Source organism: Adelges cooleyi, unplaced genomic scaffold (genome assembly GCF_023614345.1).
Source record: "Adelges cooleyi isolate 19-005CV unplaced genomic scaffold, UGA_ACOO_1.1 ACOO_flye_CR_arks_rails_tigmint_CR_PRNA_21, whole genome shotgun sequence".
NCBI classification, from domain to species: domain Eukaryota; kingdom Metazoa; phylum Arthropoda; class Insecta; order Hemiptera; family Adelgidae; genus Adelges; species Adelges cooleyi.
Genome location: NW_026095871.1, coordinates 11,650,534 through 11,669,886, shown reverse-complemented (window position 1 = coordinate 11,669,886; position 19,353 = coordinate 11,650,534). Strand labels below are relative to the sequence as shown.

At 33.6% G+C, this 19,353-nt stretch overlaps 1 protein-coding gene across 1 annotated transcript; it reads right to left on the bottom strand.

Moving 5' to 3' along the window:
- Positions 1-998: 998 nt before the first annotated feature.
- On the bottom strand, positions 999-10,440 carry LOC126834976 (uncharacterized). Its single transcript, XM_050567238.1, has 9 exons — positions 9,193-10,440; positions 8,895-9,119; positions 8,173-8,424; positions 7,907-8,072; positions 4,297-4,592; positions 2,946-3,545; positions 2,066-2,290; positions 1,653-1,904; positions 999-1,383 (listed from the first exon to the last, which is right to left on the bottom strand). The coding sequence occupies exons 1-9, from the start codon at positions 10,073-10,075 to the stop codon at positions 1,217-1,219; spliced, it is 3,066 nt and encodes a 1,021-aa protein (XP_050423195.1). The 5' UTR covers positions 10,076-10,440; the 3' UTR covers positions 999-1,216.
- Positions 10,441-19,353: the final 8,913 nt, after the last annotated feature.

Here is a 19,353-nt window from a genome sequence, read left to right as displayed (position 1 = left end):
CCGAGAAAAGTGCAAAAAAAAAAACAAATCATAATTAAGACTACATATATTTTCATTTCAACGAAGTATTAAAGATAAAATATGATGGCAGATCTTACTACGCCAAAACCCTATTATTTGCTGTAGTCTATGCAAAGAAGTTTGGCGATACTACTAAATCTTAATTTTACAAGCGACCAAAGTATAATATATTGAAAAACTATACACTCGATAATGATTTGTTATTTTATTCTAAAGTTTTTACTTAAAATATTAATGATAAAACATGCTTTTAGAGTGTGTTGACCTCATAACCGTACCAAAAAAAAAAAAAAAAACTCGCGTGAACAAAACATTGTTTGTAAAAGTAAATCCAAACACTTCATAGTTGACTCTTCTTTTTCTTCTTCCAGCTTTTCAGAGGCCATTGAGGCTTATTGCTACAAAACAAACATTAATCTACTTCTCTCTATCCTGAGCTATTTCACTGAAATGTTCTATTACTAATTGACTTAATTAATTTTGTTGTTAATCTGGTTTTATTGAAACTTCCGAGTAATACTAGATTTAAACAATTTAAATCCGATCTCGTCTAGTGTATATTTTACAGTTGCTAATATTATGTGGAGCGCTCTATGATTCAATAACCGAATTACAGGCTCAGTGTGTAGGTACTTCTTGCTGATTACTCGACTAAATGGACTACTTAAAAATAACGTTAAATAGTTTAGCTTGTTAAGTTGTGCTATTAGCTAAGACTTAACGTCTTAACCGAATAATTGATAATCTGGACTTGGCAATTTCCATATAACTCATCTGTATATAATTTATGTACAGTTAAGTGTATTCATTAAACTTACATAATCGCATTGAAGGGTTTGAGAGGTACGTATTATCAGTTTTAAAATAATTCCTATCTTCAAACCAGTAACGTGCCTGAGTAACCTTTCAATCTTGATTCTATTGCACTGGTGTTTGACCATAAATTGGTTTGTACAAGACAAATAATACAAATCAAACAAAAATGTATATAATATATTTTATAATTATTTCATAAGTTTGTATTATTACTTTATTACAAGCGTATTAAGACTTAATTGTTATTACAAAAAAAATGTTAAATCATGCTCGTAAAAAACTGCCATAAAATATCGCTGTTAGAGGTTTGCTAACAAACCTTGCGGACAAGCAATCACAGTGGCAATAATAATGATTTTGTGTACACAGTAACGTGACTTTAGACGTTTAACGGTTTAAATTTAAGCCAAACGCTGTTGGGTATGTTTACAAAGGTGCCAATAACGTACTGGATGGGCACTTGTGTCTTTTCGCATGGCAACACTTCGTAGTTGGTCAGCACTTCCGACAAAGCCAATTTGATTTCGAACTCGGCAAACCGTTTACCTGCGTAAACAAAAGCAGACTGATTTATTTATTTATTATTACTATTATTATTGTAAACGCGCCATATTGGCTCGAGTACAGTAATGAGATAATTAAAACGTTCCAACAGTAGTTGTACGACTTGTAATAATTCGCACGGTGGGTTTTTTGATATGGAAACTAATAATCAATTAAATACGGTATTTATGTATAAGTATACTACACAGTGGAAAGGTTTTTTTTTTGGAATTCGGGTTTCGGTCAGTTATCATTGTAATTATCGTCCGCACCTATGCACGTGCGAGGGCCGTCTCCGAAGGGTATATAAGTGTTGGGGTGCAAGCTCCTGATGTTGTCGGCGGAATACCGCTCGGGGTCGAACTCCTTCGGATTTCTGTAATATTTGGCATCGTAGTGTATGCAGTTGACGGGTATGATGACTTTCGTGCCGGTCTTCAACGTTATGTCAGTGCCCGGTAAAGTGTACGGTTTAGTAACTTCTCTGTTTAACGCTATGAGCGGGGGATATTTTCTCAGCGTCTCTGTAAAGCAAACGAAACAAATCGATAACATTGACGAACGTTGAACTTATCTCGCTTAGCTAAAAAAAAAAAAAAAAGACAAAAGTAGAAAGATGTTAAGTGGATTTAACCCCTTCCGTCCAAACACTGCGGTTATGATGCATTGTTACATGCGTTGTTACCTTTGATAACCATGCTCATATAGTGTAGTTTGTTTAAAGATTCAATATCCATTTTGTCACCGTGTTGAGATTTAACGTGAACGATTTCTTTTCGAACCCTATCTTGAATATCTTTTCTCAAGGCCAGCTCGTATAAGCAAGAGCTTATAGACGTTGACACGGTTTCGAACCCAGCAACAAATAAAATGTACGCGTTGGCCACAATATCCAATTCTGAAAATTTGTCTAAAAAAAAAAAAATGATCCATCATACTATACATTTTTAGCAGTTAAGTTAAATATCGTTGGCTATCAAGTGTATCACACCAAACACAGATGAACGCGTACAATATACCGCTTAAATTGAGATATAATTAGTTTTTAGTAATTTATTTAGGTTTTCGAATGTAATTTATTTGAAATTTGTGGTTAACGCTATAATTGAACAGAGCATATTGTTTTCAATAATGGATTCAATAATATGATCCATTCGGGGTTCACCAGCTCAAAGGCACACCCTATCTAAAATTATGGCGTGGCGTTATTATGACATAAATCATGAGCAGCCGCTAACGTTTAAAAAAAAAAGAAAAAAAAAACAATGCACAACATATTAGACCGAATAATTTATAAATTAATTTTCGACGTATTTGGTTGTGCTGTTGTGATGTAGAATTTATGCGTTTTATTATTTTTAATTTACGAGCTAACAAACAAAATATTTTATTATATTTTTAACGTCGACGATTTGATTCAACCTTAAACGATTGATAAAATTACGTTTTAAATGAAATGTCCAAAAAAAAAAACGATTTATAAAAAGCGCACTTGTGTGTGTGTGTGTCTCGTCGCTCATTTTATCAGCTTTTTCAAGACGGACTACATAATATTATGGGTATACCTTCGTCTTTCAAGTCGGGATTCAGCACCAAATCCTTTCTGGCCTTCATCAGATGCTGTACAAAGTCGTTGCGCTGGTAGTTGTTCTGTTCCCTGTGCCGGATGGTCTCTTGGAAGGCGTTCCGGAAGAAGTCGATGGTTTTTTGCGAGTAATTGTTCATCCGGAACAACCGCAGCAACGCCGGCTGGATGAATATGATTGCCACCCAGAGCTGAGACTTCAACGACGGTGTGCAAACTGCCTTGCCGTACTTGCGGAATTCCGAATCCGGGTCGTTGATGGCGTCTAACTTCAGCCCAAAAGCGCAACTGCCGATCACGTCCGTCGAGTACTTGGCCATCATTTCGCGGATTTCCATTTTGCCGGATTCGACGCCCATCGTCTGGCCTATGGTGTTCAGCATGCTATCGCTACACTCTTTGATCTGTTCGATCATGTACTTGAGCCTGTTGGCCGTGAACGTGGGACTGAGCTTTTTTCGCATTATCCTCCATCGTTCGCCGCCAGTGAAAAATATGTTATTGTTCAGTGGGTTCGTATGCGTGCCCGAGTAAATGCCGCGATCGGTGAAATGACTGAAGTCCCTGATCAATATACGGCCTGGTCGGAAACGGAACAATTATATTCGCGTTAGTAACATACATCTTAATCAACGTCGGCTGAGTTGGGCATTTTTTATTCGAATGAGCTCTTTATTCGGTATTTATTCTATTTAACATGGTCTATTCGAATATTTTTTTTTACACGACATAATCTAAGGTGATTTGTTCGAATAAACAAAAAATATCCCACGGTCATATTGAAATAGTAATTATTTAGATGAAAAATTATATAAATAATGCCCAACTCTGCCTACATAACACAATATATTAGACCTAAACCTAACTTATCATACCAACACTCACAAAACCTAACCAAACTACCCGCCAAACCCAACCGATCATATTTACCTTACCAGATATTTTAAAATGTTTAAGTATGAAATGTATAAGTATCAAGTCGTTGTTTTTACAGGTTAGTTGAATTTTTTTTTTAACGCCAAAATATATATGCTCTAGCTCAAGAAATCACAATTCTTAAGTGGAAATAATTGTAAAAAAAAAAAATATAACTTTTTGAGCTGTTTAGCAAAACTTACTATATTATGGGCGTTATTGTTTACAAGTAACAAGTGCGTTCCATTATGAGAAAATTTCATAGAAATTGTGTATTATAATTAAATTTTAACCTACCTTAACTTGAAAAATACTACGTTTTTATCAAACTCAGTATTGTCATCACAACAATTAATGTATCTAATGAGAAAATTAGGTTTAATGGAAATAAATTGTTGTCAAGTGACAAGCATTACCGATAAGTTCAGGGTCCTTGATGAACAGCTGTGGCATGCGCATTGTGTAAACCCCGGCATACGGTTTGTCGCCCATCTCTTGGTAAATAGTCTGGAACACTTCCATGGTATGCTTGAGGCCTACGATTGACTGGAAAAAATGACCAAACAACGGTAGAGGTGTCCACGGGCATTTCACGCCCAACTTGGACCAGTGACTATAATGCCAAGTACAGTAAACGTATATGGCGACCACTACAACGGCTGAGATCGTCCATTTCACGTCAAAATACTCAAAAACGGGTCTTAACATATTTTTTTTTTAAGTGTGTTTTAGAAAACGCGCACGGTAACGACTACCGCGGTATGACTGAAGACAATTTTCGCCTAATAGAGTTTTAACCGATTAAGTTTTTACGAACCGTTTAATTGTTACATAATAAGTAAATATAATATGACTATGTTTTTATTGTTTCTGACGCTATGTACATGCAGGCTTATTCGTAATGTAAAATAACATGCATGCAAACGTTAATCATTTGGAACCAATAAAACACATATTAAATTTATAATAATGTACAGCTTCTGAAATCATACGAAGGGCACAGGGGAAAAACGGTAGTAGTCACATTATGAACATTTTTTTTTTCAAATAGTTTTTTTCAATTTATACCAATAATTTTTTTTATTTATGTCAATAGATTGTTTAAATAAATACATTTACTATTAGAGTAGAATTTAATGTGATTTTTTTGTTCTTATGTAAGAGAATGTATGGAATTCACGAACTTTGTTTTTGCTATACTCTAAAATGTTCATAATGTGACAACTACCGTTTTTCCCCTGTGCCCTTCATATGATATTTATAGTATGTAACCTGATATCTTCTACCAAAATATGCTTAACTACGTAGTATGAAATATTGGAATGTTCTTCCAAATACTTGTATTTAAAAAAAATTAACTGATCTCGCCGGGAAACATTAATCAGTGTACTGACAGTAAAGTTTTCAAAACACTGTCTGGGAAAAAACACGATTTACTCATTGTTGTTGCAACAATCGAGTAAAAGTGGGAGTGTAATCGATTAAAAATAGCTTTAGCGAAAGTTTCAAAAATTATTATTAACTCATTATTGTTACCGAAACATGAATTTGTATTAGTTATGAAGTTCATCGTTTGTTAGATGTTAAATTTAACTGTCCACATCAGCTCCTTCCAACGTCATAAAATATCTATTTCTGTTATTGTAATTGTACTTTTAACAGATAATAATCACCATATTAAAATAAACCTGTTTTTCATAAAAATCTTTTCCAATGTTTGCAGTTTTGTTGAAACAACAAAAAAATTAGGCCAATATTGTGAAAATATTCGAAATTTTAATTATTTTTACTTAAAACAAACAAACATTTACATTATTATTTTACTTGCATTAATAACAATAATATAAGGAAAATAAATAAATAATATAAATAATAAATTAAATAGAAGACGAAATCCTTGGAGTACTCGATAAAAAAACAACGACAATTTGTAGACGGTCAGAATAGAGAACTTCCCTGAATTTTGAAAACGATTTTTCATTATGACCATTTTTACCGGAATATATGACCAAAAAATGGTCAATGTGAAATATTTAAGTGTAATTGATGCGAAAGAACAATATTGGACAATCCAACCCGTAAAATAAAAATGTTTTATTAAGTAAATAAAAAAAACATGGAACAATAAAAAATGTCGTAAAAAAAATTTACTTTAAATATCATGTGAAAAATAACAATGTTTAAACTCATTCTAACTCGAAATATATTAGACACAAAGTGAGATTGGCCATTCTTAACCCAAGACACAAGAATATGATACATATATTTATTTATATTTGTACTCAAGACAATATATATTATTATTGTAGATAACTGTACTAACGTTGAACAGCTATCGTTTTGATATATTATGATTGACGGTCCATTGTGTCTTAATGTGTGCGGTACCGTTGACTGTTCCAGTCCGTTTTGGAGTCCCATACGTCCCTGTCGGACTTGTAAGTCGACAATCTAAGACATTTGGTTCTGGACCGACTTTGTCCCGAAGGAACAACGCCGAAAGCGCGATAATTTTGAGGCGAGCGCCGCACGCGGAAATGTATCAGCAACAGATGTTGATGCATGTCGGCTGCTTAATAAATAACTACACTATGGAAATATTCTAGCTATTCCGTCGGTTGCAAAAAAAACTGTGTTTAAGTACGCCAAAACCATGCCGCGCACAGTCTAGCCTAGTGTTCTATGTAAGCTCGTGCCTTGTTGATTTATCCCAGTTAACGTTATTATCTAATCTACCGCAACGGTTTAACGATGATATCGTCCGCAAGACAAGTTACAAGTTAGTACCTATGATTTATACGCCATAAACCTCATGACTTAACCGTTAGATCACCGTAGGAGGCGAAACTCCACACGATTTGAATACACTGTATTTGAGTATAACAAGATAACTGTTATCGTTAAAGTAAAGATGCCCAAGAGCGGGTGGAAAAAAAATGCTAAATATTGTTTATCTAAAAATTACTGGTTTACAATTATTTCAACGAAACAAAGTCAGACTACGCTTATAGTTTTCTAAGGTCCGTAATAATATGTGTCAAGTAGAACTAGGTACCTACCTACTAAAATCTGGTAAGCCAAAAGCACTCTCGCGCTTTCAATTTGATACATTTTAAGATATATATTTATCACTTATAATGGTCGGAAATTCGTATGGACTGTTTTTTAGCCTAACTCTAGGCAACGGGGTACACGATCAAAATCCCTAAGAATTAGAACCTACAAAATAAATTGTCAACATATATTTCCTATTCTTATACATTTTCACGCATTGATAAATGCCGGTTTTCGTGGCTCAGATTAGTTAAGCCAAAGTATTATTAGCCATTTATTATAACGCATTCGATGAAAATTCTATATTTAAATATGTACACAATGTCACAATATATTGTAATTAGTCTGTTGACTATACCTGTGACTATTACAGTACAAGGTTACTAAACGGATTTGAAACGGCAATTAAAACAAAATCCCGTAATGTTGTTGTACCATATAATTTTCTATAATTGTAAGTCCGTAAGCTATAACATGTTATTTGTTCGACATAGGTTCGGATGACACACACACACGCAAAAAAAAATTGTATAAATTACTAAAATGTAAATAGTGATTGAATATTTTTCAGGTGGATATACAATAGGATGTCAATTAATTACCAAGGGCAAACGCCAAACCGTAATTAATTTTAATTGTAAATTGCACGATCATTAAAATCGTTCTTCCGCAAAAACAGCTACTGTGACAAGGAATGATACAATCTATCAATAATTATTCTTAAGATTACAACATAATATTAAGTAACAAAATTTGTTATGTATTTTCATTAACGAACGGCAACTTTCAATACCTACACAGACATTTTAATATGAATTTATGTACATCAAATCATAATACTATTGTTGGCGCTGGAACAGTCGAAAACAAACTGGTAAACAGTATTAAAGCCTTTCATTATTTATTATTGGAACAATATTCGCTAAACTTTGAATAAAACAATATAATCTGCTCTTGTATTGAGATTTTCACTTCGTTAACGGTTTAAATTTTAACCAAATACCGTTCCTTGGCACCACTATGAACGCTTGTTTACTGAACGTAAGTGGTATCTCCGTTTTCTCGCAAGGTTCTACTTCGAATTTAGATAATAACTCTGACATGGCCAGTTTCATTTCTATTTCGGCAAAACGTTTTCCTGTGAAATCATAAAAAGATTTTTATTTTTTTTAACATCTAGAACCTTATTTAGGTCGCTATATGCAATTATGACGTGTATTTGTAGTGTAATATTATACCTATGCAAATTCGAGGCCCGTCGCCAAACGGCAAATAGGTCCCGCTGGGTCTTTTGGCTTTTTCTTCTGGTGTGAACCGTTCTGGATCAAAAGTCTCCGGGTCTTTAAAGTATTGCGGATCGTAATGCAAAGAGTGTATGGGAATCAAGAGTTTTTGTCCTTTTTCTATTGTTAACTGGTCGTCGGGCACGTGATACGTTTGTGTGGCCTCTCTGAACAAGGCGAAGGTCGGTGGATACTTGCGTAGAGATTCTGTAATATACATGATAATATTTATTTTTTTATATGTTTATCATACCTTCATTAAAAACTAATGTTGTCTACTTTTCCGTAGTCCACTCAAACGAATATATCAAAACATGTAAATTCATATAATGAATATTTGTGGTACATAGCGATGACGGTTTAAATTTGAACTATTTTGACGGATCAGATTTGCCTGGAGAAAACTATAAGTAGTCATAAGCCCACAAGATAACTCCACAATTACAATGACACGTTTAATGACAAAAAAATACCTCATTTTGGATTTTTCATTATTACTACACTACCTGTGACCATACAGATAACAACAAGGGACTAACAATTTAAAAGCTTAATCTTATTGATATTATAATCAGTATTGAATGATTTTTTATATTGTTACATTGTAGCAAAAAGAGTTGATACCGTTGAAATATTAAAACAATATATTAACTAGTGGCTGATTATGAAACTCTAACCTGCTAACACCATATCCATGTAACTCAGATCCATAAGGAAATCGTTGTTCATGTCACCGCCATGCAATTCTTTTTTCGTCTCGATTTCTTTGCGCACTTTGTCTTGGATGTGCTTTTTCAACGCCAACTCGTATAGGCAAAAGCTCATGCCGGTGGAGACCGTTTCAAAACCGGCGGCGAACATTACAAACGCGTTGGCGATAATTTCCATGTCGGTGAATCTCTCTAAAGGGACAAACGAGAGCGGCATAGATTAATATCAAATAACAACGTACGAAGTTCGTCCGTTACCCCGCACCTTCGGCCGGCAGGTCGTCGTTGAGCACCAAATCTTTTCTCGCTTGCATCAGATTCTGCACGAAATCGTGTCTGATCACTTTGTTGGCTTCCCTGTAGGCTATGGTCTCCTGGAACGCGGACTTGAAGAAATCCGTGGCTTCCGTCGGGAAGTCCTTGATCCTGACTATTCTGAGCAGCGAAGGAGCTATCATCAGACTCAGTTCCCTCAGCAATACCCGGGCGGTCGGGACGAATAACGACTTGCCGTAGTGCCGAAACGTCGAGTTCTTGTCGCTGACCGCGTTTACCTTGAGCCCGAAAGCACACGAGCCTATAACGTCGGTCGAGTAGTTTCCCATCAAGTGCCGGACTTCCAGCTGGTCCGACCGCTTAAGTTCGGCGTGCAGTTTGCTCATCAGCTCGTCGCCGCACTCTTTGATCTGGCTCTGCATCAGCTTCAGCTTGCCCGAGGTGAACGCCGGCGAGAGCTTGTTCCGGATCACCTTCCACTTGGGGCCACCCATGAAGAACAGGTTGTTAGACAGCGGGTTGGCTTTGACGTCCGTGTAAATGCCGCGGTCGCTGAAGTGCGCAAAGTCTTTGATCAGGATCCTGTTGATCAGTTCGGGATCCCGGATCATCAGGTACGGCGTGCGCATCTGCCAAAAGCCACCGTACTTGTGGCCGGCCAGCTGGTTGTAGATCCTGCGGAAGGTCTGCACCGGATGCTCAGAGCCCAGCGCCATCGGCAGGATGTTGCCGAACAGCGGCACTGGTCTCACGAAGGGTACACTAGCTTTTTGCCATTTGCCAAACGTGGACGTGCTAAAGTAGTAGACCGTCGCCAATGCGACCCCGCAAACGGCCACAAATTCCAACCACCAATTGCCGGTGGATAACATTCTGCGTGTGGCTTAACAGCAGCAAAACCGAAAACCCCGGCAAAAACCAATACACTGTTCAGCGCCGGCCAGTTTCAGATATTTTTATACCGGTTCGACCCAACGATGATTATTGTCGATTTCCTCAAACGCGTGTGATCGTCGGACGAGCTAAACACGAAGGTGGGCGTTCCGTTTCCCGTAATTAACCTAACCTACCGCACTTGCACGGAAAATATATCCTCAATTATACCCGCTGAACGTCTTAGCAACCGTCTAATGTGGAATAGTCGTTAAATACAATTAAAAACAAACGTCCAAAAGAGCGAAATAGAGATGAGTTACCATCCGTTCGGTGTGGGTGGGTCAAACGAATTTTCTTGGGTTTTGACTGTACACCCAGAAAACTTGCATTTAAATAATAATAATAATATTTGGTAATAATGAATTGTTTGAAATTCATTTCTGTGTATAACTTTAAAAAATGTGTTATTTAAAACAACTTTTTTTTCAATATTTTCTTAATGGTATAATTTAAACATATAAATATAAACACAAACGTTTAACCCTCCAATTGCTTCAAATTTTGACACGAAATTGTAAAATAAACTCTTCGATAAGACATATTATAAGCATTGATCTTTTTAATCCGTCAACAGACATGATACATATGTTCAGAAGTGTGTACAAAATGCTAACCCTTGATTTTGCACACAGAAACGGCGTCCACTAAGAAGTCGACAAGGTTTTGATTGCAGCCCTTTTTTTTTTTTTTATAGAAGAATCCATTTATAAAAAAAAAATAAAAGGAAATGTAACTGTATCCCGCGGGACACCTTTGAAGTTGCGCGCATTGGTGTGTTTTCTTATACCAATATTAAAATATATGCATATCTAATCATAATTTCGTGTTTGCTATGTAAATAATTTACAAGTGAACCTGTGATTTGCAATGATTAATGTCTTTTGACTTGTTGATAAATTCCCTTAGCTCGGTTTGTATACGGTATCCAATGTAAATAATACTTTGTGTATAGTACACAGACCCGCGCTGCGACAATCAGTATCGAATATGTCGACCCTCGGTGATTTTGATTAATAATTCACTGAATTATGTATTAGGTACTACGGCGCGTGTATATATACATATATATATGTTACATTGTTACACACATATATTATGGGAAATTGATAAAGACTCTGCGTAGGCTATTTTGTTTGTGTAAGTTCGGTTGATTGATCTTATGATTTATTATCATTATGAAGCACAAACAAAAAGAAAGCTCCACGAGGTAAACATCGGACAACGATAGTTGTATGAAAAGAAATTTCAAAAAAAAAAAACATTTCCAAATTCTACAATGTTTCTATTAAAATCAAATAATGCGTCGCTTATAATTCTGAAAACGATTTCATTGCAGCCGTTTTACTCGGTTCAATTTCATTTTCAAACCTTGTCCAATTTTCCTCTCCGGATAAGTTTATCGCGATAGCCATCACATATTTTAACGGGTAATAAAGAGAATATCTATCAAATAGAAATTTGGCCGTTTTTCCGATATTTTCCGACTACTTTCGCTAAGTTTAATTATTACTAATGACACCATGTTATCGAAAAATCAATAACGAGGTGTTTTTCAATTTGTTCGACTTTGAAAAAAAAAATAATTACAATTAAACGGTAAACCTGTCGACTTGTGGTTCCGCGACCAAGTTGTTTTTACCACAGCACTGTTTGAACAAAAGTAATTAATGTTTTCATGATGTCACAATAAGCTGCGAAACTTTATATAGGTAACTCTGGGAAAAACATAATTGCAACACAACTGTTCACAACACAGAAGTTCTATGATTTGTCAGTTAAAATTATTCTAGTTATTTTCATCGACCATCGTGTTTGCACGCGGTTCGTTTTACCTAGAACTACGTCATACGGCCGTGTTTGAAATTGCCCGTTAATTGAACGGAAACGTCATCAAGGACGGCTTTAAAAAAACTGTACCTATACCTTTACTGTCTTATGCATCGTTTCATACCGATATTTAATAATAAAGCTCTGTATATTGTACGAAATGATCAAAACGATACAAACGGTTTATTTTTTTCCAAAACCTCGTCTTCGTCGATCAAGCGTCATTTATTTGCTGTGGGCGGTTTAAATGATAATTATTTGTCTGATCGAGCATAAATGAGGATTGAGGTACTTAGTGCCATAACGTTTTCATGTCTGATTCAGAGGGTAAGCGGATACCTGGATTCTTGATAACATCCGTTTCGAAAACAATAATTATTTTTATTATTAATTTCCAATTACCACCCGACAATACGTACATTGTGTTGTTCCATCGGTTTCCACGCGACGGCATTGACCGGGTTCAATTAAACGAAACGTATCTGTAATTAAAATGGCTCGAGTACAAAATAATAATATGATATAATGCCTTGTTGTCCCTCTTCTCCAGTCGGTTGTAATGACTGAAACAATTCCTATATGGGTTGATTGATTTTTCTTATCTGACGTTAATAATCGTTCTGCTCTGCAGAAGTTCTTCGTTATTCAAGATACATTAACAGCATATACAACTCAACTCAAGCCCAGACGTCTCAGTGCCAGTTGCATACCTACTATTAATTAGTGTAATACTTAAACAATCATTGGTCTGAAATCAGAACATGTGATTACCCCCCCCCCCGCGAGTTAATTCTATTAACTAAATAATTCAATTATTGAACACAGCCGTGCACGAATTAAAAAAAACCTTAATAATTAACCCTTATTATTTTTAATATCAAGTAATTTACTTTTTTATTTTATTGTAAATTGCATGTGAGCTTATACTCATAATTGTAAGTCGAAATCGAACAATTTACGGCATAACATCATTGTAATTTATAATCATAGTAATTAACCACTTCATTATTAAAATAGTCATTTACTTTTTCAAGGTACTAACTTCGGTTAAAATTATATACCGTAATTTTAATTTAACCTGCTTTCGTTTTCTGATTTGAGAAATAGGTCCAAGTTATTTTTTATTACCATTGCAACTGCCAACTGGTAAGGCTTAGTATTGCAAGCTTGTCAATCATTATCGGGGACACAATTAAATATTCTTCGTTTTTGTTTATACTTATTAGAACTAAATTCTATAACTTTGACTACAATGCTAAACTGAAATTAAAAAATTAAATCTGTTATTCTAAGGTGAAAAATAAAAATAAAATAGCTAATTATATTAAATAATAAGTACTGTACAATTCTGGTGATTTTACAAACAGCGTGTAGTGTTCATAGTGTTTTTTTTTAATTTTAAGAAATACATTTTTATTGAATATTCTGGCAGTATCTATTGATTTTGAAATGCGCTCTGGGTTATGGGAGAATTTGCAGTCATGTTGTATAGAATTTAGAATTTAGTTCTATTAAGTATAAACAAAAATGAAGAACATTTAATTATGTCACCGATAAGGAATACCACTTACATTCCCGTCCTTTGTTTTTTGACTTATAGTCAAAATTATTCAACTGAAAATTCTGATTTTTCCCATCATTTTAGCCATATCCAAAACGATTTGTACTGTGATTGATTCTTTTTTAACTTTGCTTTAACAACAACGTTATTAGCCACATATACAATTATTTAACTATTACTAAACTGTTAACTATTTCTATACTATTTTCATGTTAATTATTGTTATGTTATACAAGTGTGTATAGTTTGTGTATAGGGTAAATATTTTAAATTACATTTTTATATTATACTTTTTTCTTTAAGGGTAGACGACCTACTCGAGTCACTATGCCAGTGTATGAACTATTACGACAACATTGCCCGTGTTACATACAATTTATTTATATATATATATGTGTATGCATATAAAGTATAAGTAATGTCACGTGTCAAAACTAATATCGCGTTCATTTGTCAAACCCGACAAACGTGCACCTTTATATATATATATATATATATATTAAATCAAGTTCTGTTACATATTATTGCGATTCTCCTTCTCTGCACTGCACAGTTCTTATTGGGAATATTATTTTTAGAAAGTTTATACTTATTGCCTTTACGGTATTATAGACTTTGTTTGTAATACTTCCTCTGGGGCTTAGGTCTTAATAAAGTATTAAATTACCACCGCGATACTGCGAATAACAGTTAACTGTTATTCTAAGGTACTTAACAGTTTGAAAGCAAGTTTGCATGTTTGCAAAGCTCTCATAATAATTATAAAAATCAACACAAAGTAAAAACTATAAAATATACTGAATAATATTATCATGGACTTTTTAAAACGTCGGTGTTACTTTATGACCGTTATAAAGATGACCCGCAAGCTGGCGAGTTGATAACTGAAGTAAAGCCCAAGACAGCTTATGACTTATAGACTGACATGTATACTGGACATTTTTCTAAGAAAATCCTCTTAGTAAACCCCCAAGCAATCAGCATTTTCCAAGAACCAAATAATTAAAGAGGAACAATAATCTGGCGTCGATCATATTTCCGGCGAATACACTAATTTGTAGTACCTCGTGATGTATTAATAAATCCGGCAAAGGCAAAAATAACGTTTTAATTAGTAAAAGAATTGCAATTATTTTTAATTAAGATCATAAAGCCTGTAGGTAACCCTACTCCATAATATATAATTTATCAAGGATACTATCATTGGAAAATCGCCAACGTGCCAACTTTTTTAGTATCCAACGATCGACATCACTACTGTTTTATACTAATATCAATTTATAACGGATACACTGATTTTTTTTTTTTTTAAATACAAAACAAAACCCTTTTGCGATATTATACATATTACAGCAGATTGCTGAATTGCTGCATAGAATAAATTGTGTTTCATACATAATAAAAATGATAAGTGGTAAAAATATTAGAATAAATGTTAGATATATAATATTTCCAAAAAAAAAAAAAAGTCAATACAATAAATTTAACTCATAAATATTATCGTATAGCCAATAATTTAAAATTCAAATATCTGATATCGTACAGTCACTATTTTGTTGATTTATTATCGAAGTAACAGTATTGATAATGTTATTCTACACCCATCGTCCGCGTGGGAGGTTATACAAAAATCGATATTGCCAATCTCTAATCTTTTTACAAAATAAGTCAGTCGAATTGTGATTTCAACAATAATTGTACAATTCTTTTGATTCGCAATTAAACGACCTATTGCACACTAGATCGGTCAAAGATCGATCAAGATTAAGGTCTTGAATTTACGGCGGTTTACCCGTTTGAAATAAATACATGTTTAAAAATCAATTTGCAAACACACGGCAAAACATAAATCTAAAAAAAAAAAATGACAACGAGTTTCATATTATATGGTTGTCAAGGCGCGACGTTCCAAAGTTATAACTCGAACCTTATAAACTTGTCCAACTATTATGATACGCAGAACTTTGGATCTGAAAACTTTAAAATGTCAAATAAATACAACGTTTGATCGATGTATGATGAACAGTTCTAAGAACAAAGCACATACGAGTCATGTTGCATACAATTTTAGTCTCAATACAAAACATTAGCAGAAGTTACGCCTTTGAATTTGATGATTAATAAACAAAATCGATTGTCGTCCGTCGCCGTTTGTGGATTACAGTGATAAGATAATTTGTTTTCTTAACTTCTGTGTAAATCTGAAAAGCTATTACTGATTTTACAACGTTGTATTTTTGAAAATAGCTTGTTTAGACGTTTCTTAGTATAACGGCATCCGTCAGACGAATAAAGTGACATTTTTGGGCATTTGCTTTGAGAAATAATTCTACTTCTAACGCCGAAACAATGGTACTTGTTTTAATATTAAAAATATTACGTATTATTCATATTGAATAGTAACTGTTCAACGCTTATTAGATGTTAATAAAAATTTAATAGTATTTTTAAAAAGAGCTAAAAAAAATATTACACAATTTAATTGAAATCCATTAAATAACTAAAACTATTTTTTATCTATATGTTGCGAATTTAAAAAAAAAACCGACTTCCCTAATTGTAAGCAATTATTTTAAAAGTTATGCGAAATATCAAATACAAGGAACGCGTTTTCTACGTCATTGAATTATTCGACTATTAATTATTTTCTAAAATCAATGTTTTATATCTTACTAAAATAAGTAAATATAAGATACAATTTTGTTTTTAAACTTTCCCACATACCTATTTATACGGCGACGCTCATCATAAAATAAATTGTGTTTTGTACAGCTTTTGTACAAACAGCCTCGGTCTGTAAAAGCTGCTGTTGGCAGACCACAATACTTTGTTAACCGTTTTTCATTGATCAATTTATGTTTAATTTATTCCAATAATTACTAGTACGTTTAACAAATTCATTTGAATAGATTGAAATTTATTTTTAAGCCACAGAAAATCGGACAAAACGGTTTTTGAGTTTCTTTTGAGTTAATCATAATAAAAAACTCCCAACAATTTGTTGGTTTTAGCCATGCATAGCACGAAATTATAAAACTAATTATTTATAATAGTTTCTATAGTGGAAGGTTACACCGAATTGACACACACTTGCGTCACGTGCACGTTATGTGATAAACCTCATGCTTAATTATCGTTGTTACAGTTTAATTATATTAGCAAAACTGGTTTTTACAAATCTCACTAAAATAACAGCTATTTTACTTAAATTATTCACGAGACCGACAACAATAATCATTTGTATGAATGTTTAATAATATAATATTGTTTTGAGTTATTGGCTATCTCGGGGGCTATTAATTTTAAAATGATTATTGCCCGTAAATAATTCTATTATAGACGTATCTATTATTTTATATATACCTGTTTGTGTCTTTTTTATTTTTTACCTAAAATCAGTAAAAACATATTTTTACTGTTTTCGAAGGGATTTTGCCGTTTTCAATGGAACTGAATATTTTTATTTCTATTTTCTTGGCACAGTAAAAATGTATTTACAAATTGTGAAGTATACATAGCACCGGCTAAATTATTGTGAGTAAAAGTTGAAACTTTGAAATTACACACATAAAAATTTAGATTTATAGTTTTGAATGTGTTGAAAATTTCTAACACCAAGTGCCTTTACAATAATAATTTTTTTATCGAATTTTCGTTATAACTCGGTTAGAAGTGAGTTTAAAATTATTCGAAAAAATTAAAATTAATTAACATTAAATTAGTCTTTAAAAAAAAAAAACTTTTGAATCGAATTATGTCGTTCATAATTTACATCAAACACTCCATTGCCCAATTATCCCGTTAACCCAATCAGGTCGCCAGTTACTTATGACGGCATTATAGGTATGCAATTCTTATACATAACTATAATTTGTGTTGCCCGACATCCTGTGATGGGCATGGATTAAACATACGTTTAACGTGCCAAGCCCAATTGTGTAGCTCTAATAGTTGTGAAATCACTCCACTAAATATAATGTAATAATGTCATACAGTTTACTCAGTTATTAAAGATTTCACAGTTTTTTTGGTACTTATCACAGACAGTATAACTTTCCTATATAACTTCCCTAATAGAATTTATTATGTGTACATTTTAAATGTAGCCCCGCCATTTAAAAATAGGAACAAAATTCCTTGCCTGTAGCTGTGTGAAATGAATTGTTATAAGGTCGGATGGAACAAGAAATGTTCATTCAAAGTCTAACATACCTAGAAAAATTTGGTTTTTTTGCTCGAAAAAAACAACAGGCAAAATAACGCTGTGATCTAACTCTATTTTTAAAACTCGCGTTGATCTTTGATTTTTTTTCTCCTAATTTATACAGATGAGATTTATACACCTAGTCACTAATTGTTGGAGATTCAAACTTGACTACAATTTTTTTTTTTTTTTTTAATTACTAGATAGTATAGATATTTATATTATACACTGTGCTCCACACAGTACATTATTATACTTCCGAACAAGGCTTATTTGAACTTGTCAAGTTACGGCTCAAGATGAAGATCTTGTACTTAGATAGTATTGTTAGACCCGAAGGTCGTTTCGTATTAGCACACGGCCCAACGGTTTCGCATGATCGTTAAGGCTGATAGCCGCGGTCCTTATATCAAAGGCAAAATACAGCGTCCTCAAATGACTACCCACGCGGTCACCGCACTAAGACACAGCGAGTGCACGTGCCATATAATATAGTGGCATTATTAACTTGTTTTAGATTTAGAAAGTTAATGGCGAGTAAAATGAAAATTGAAAACTTCAATCGCATACAAGTGTAGCAAGTAAGAAATCATTTACTGAACCGCGCAGCGATCCGTTTTCGTTGCCGAACCGTTAGAGCTGATAGAAACGATTGCATTGCCTTTACTAAAGGTTACCCTTTGAACTTACATTCGGTTTAACTACAATAAAAAAAGCGTTTTTCTAAATAAACCACTATACCTAATAAAGTCAAATAAATTTTGTTTACCTACTTGGAAAAAATGATTACCTCGTTTTTTAGCTTTTTTCGCTCTCTTGTTATCAAAAATCATGTCGAAAAAAGTATTCCAGAATGAAAGAAAAATAGTTTTTATTCTTTATGACATATTTTATTAGGTAAACTACAATCAAATAAATATTTAAAATGTAAAGAATTAGACATATGTGAGATTTTGACAAAGAAAATACCAATTACAGATTTTTACGTTTTTTCAGAAAGCAAATCAATTGATCGAATAACTTTTTTACACATTTTTGCCGCAGTTTTGACAAATATGATTCTGAGAGAAACTTTTAAAACGACATAAAGTTTGAAGTTGACAGTCTATATCAGACGGCAGGGCGTTCCCTGTTTGTGTAATCGTTAAAAATAAGTATACACCGGGTTTTGATTTAAAACATAGCGAGTAATTCTTCAATAGTTCTGGAGTCCATTAATGAACAGAAAGTTTTGACTTAGTGAACCAGATTTTCCCCGCACTTAATTCGTCATTACCAAATTATAATTTGTTATTCAAACAAGAATATTGCTCCAGTCTGGACTTAACACAGTTTTCTCTCTTAAAACTTACGCGTGGGACTTGAGAACTTGACACAACCTATCTTTATTTTCTTAGTAATTCATATTTTCTACAAAAAATATCAAAACAAAGAAACCACTTAGCTTTAATTATACAACATTAAACCTTCGGTCAATGGGTTTGGGTGTAGAAGCAGACATAGCAGACTAGGAAATCACGTTTGAACGGTTTTTTTCTAGAATATTATTATATTATACTTGAAAAAACGTATAAATCATTGCCGAAATCATAAAACCCGTATAATATTGCGAAACAGGTAAC

Bases quoted from the DNA above. Each gene is read 5' to 3' on its own strand.
- LOC126834976 (XM_050567238.1), bottom strand. From the start codon at position 10,075: ATGTTATCCACCGGCAATTGGTGGTTGGAATTTGTGGCCGTTTGCGGG. The intron at 8,073-8,172 runs GTATAATATTAC...ATGATTTCACAG, and splicing joins CGGGCCTCGAATTTGCATAG to GAAAACGTTTTGCCGAAATA. The intron at 1,905-2,065 runs GTAACAACGCAT...TTTGCTTTACAG, and splicing joins TATGAGCATGGTTATCAAAG to AGACGCTGAGAAAATATCCC.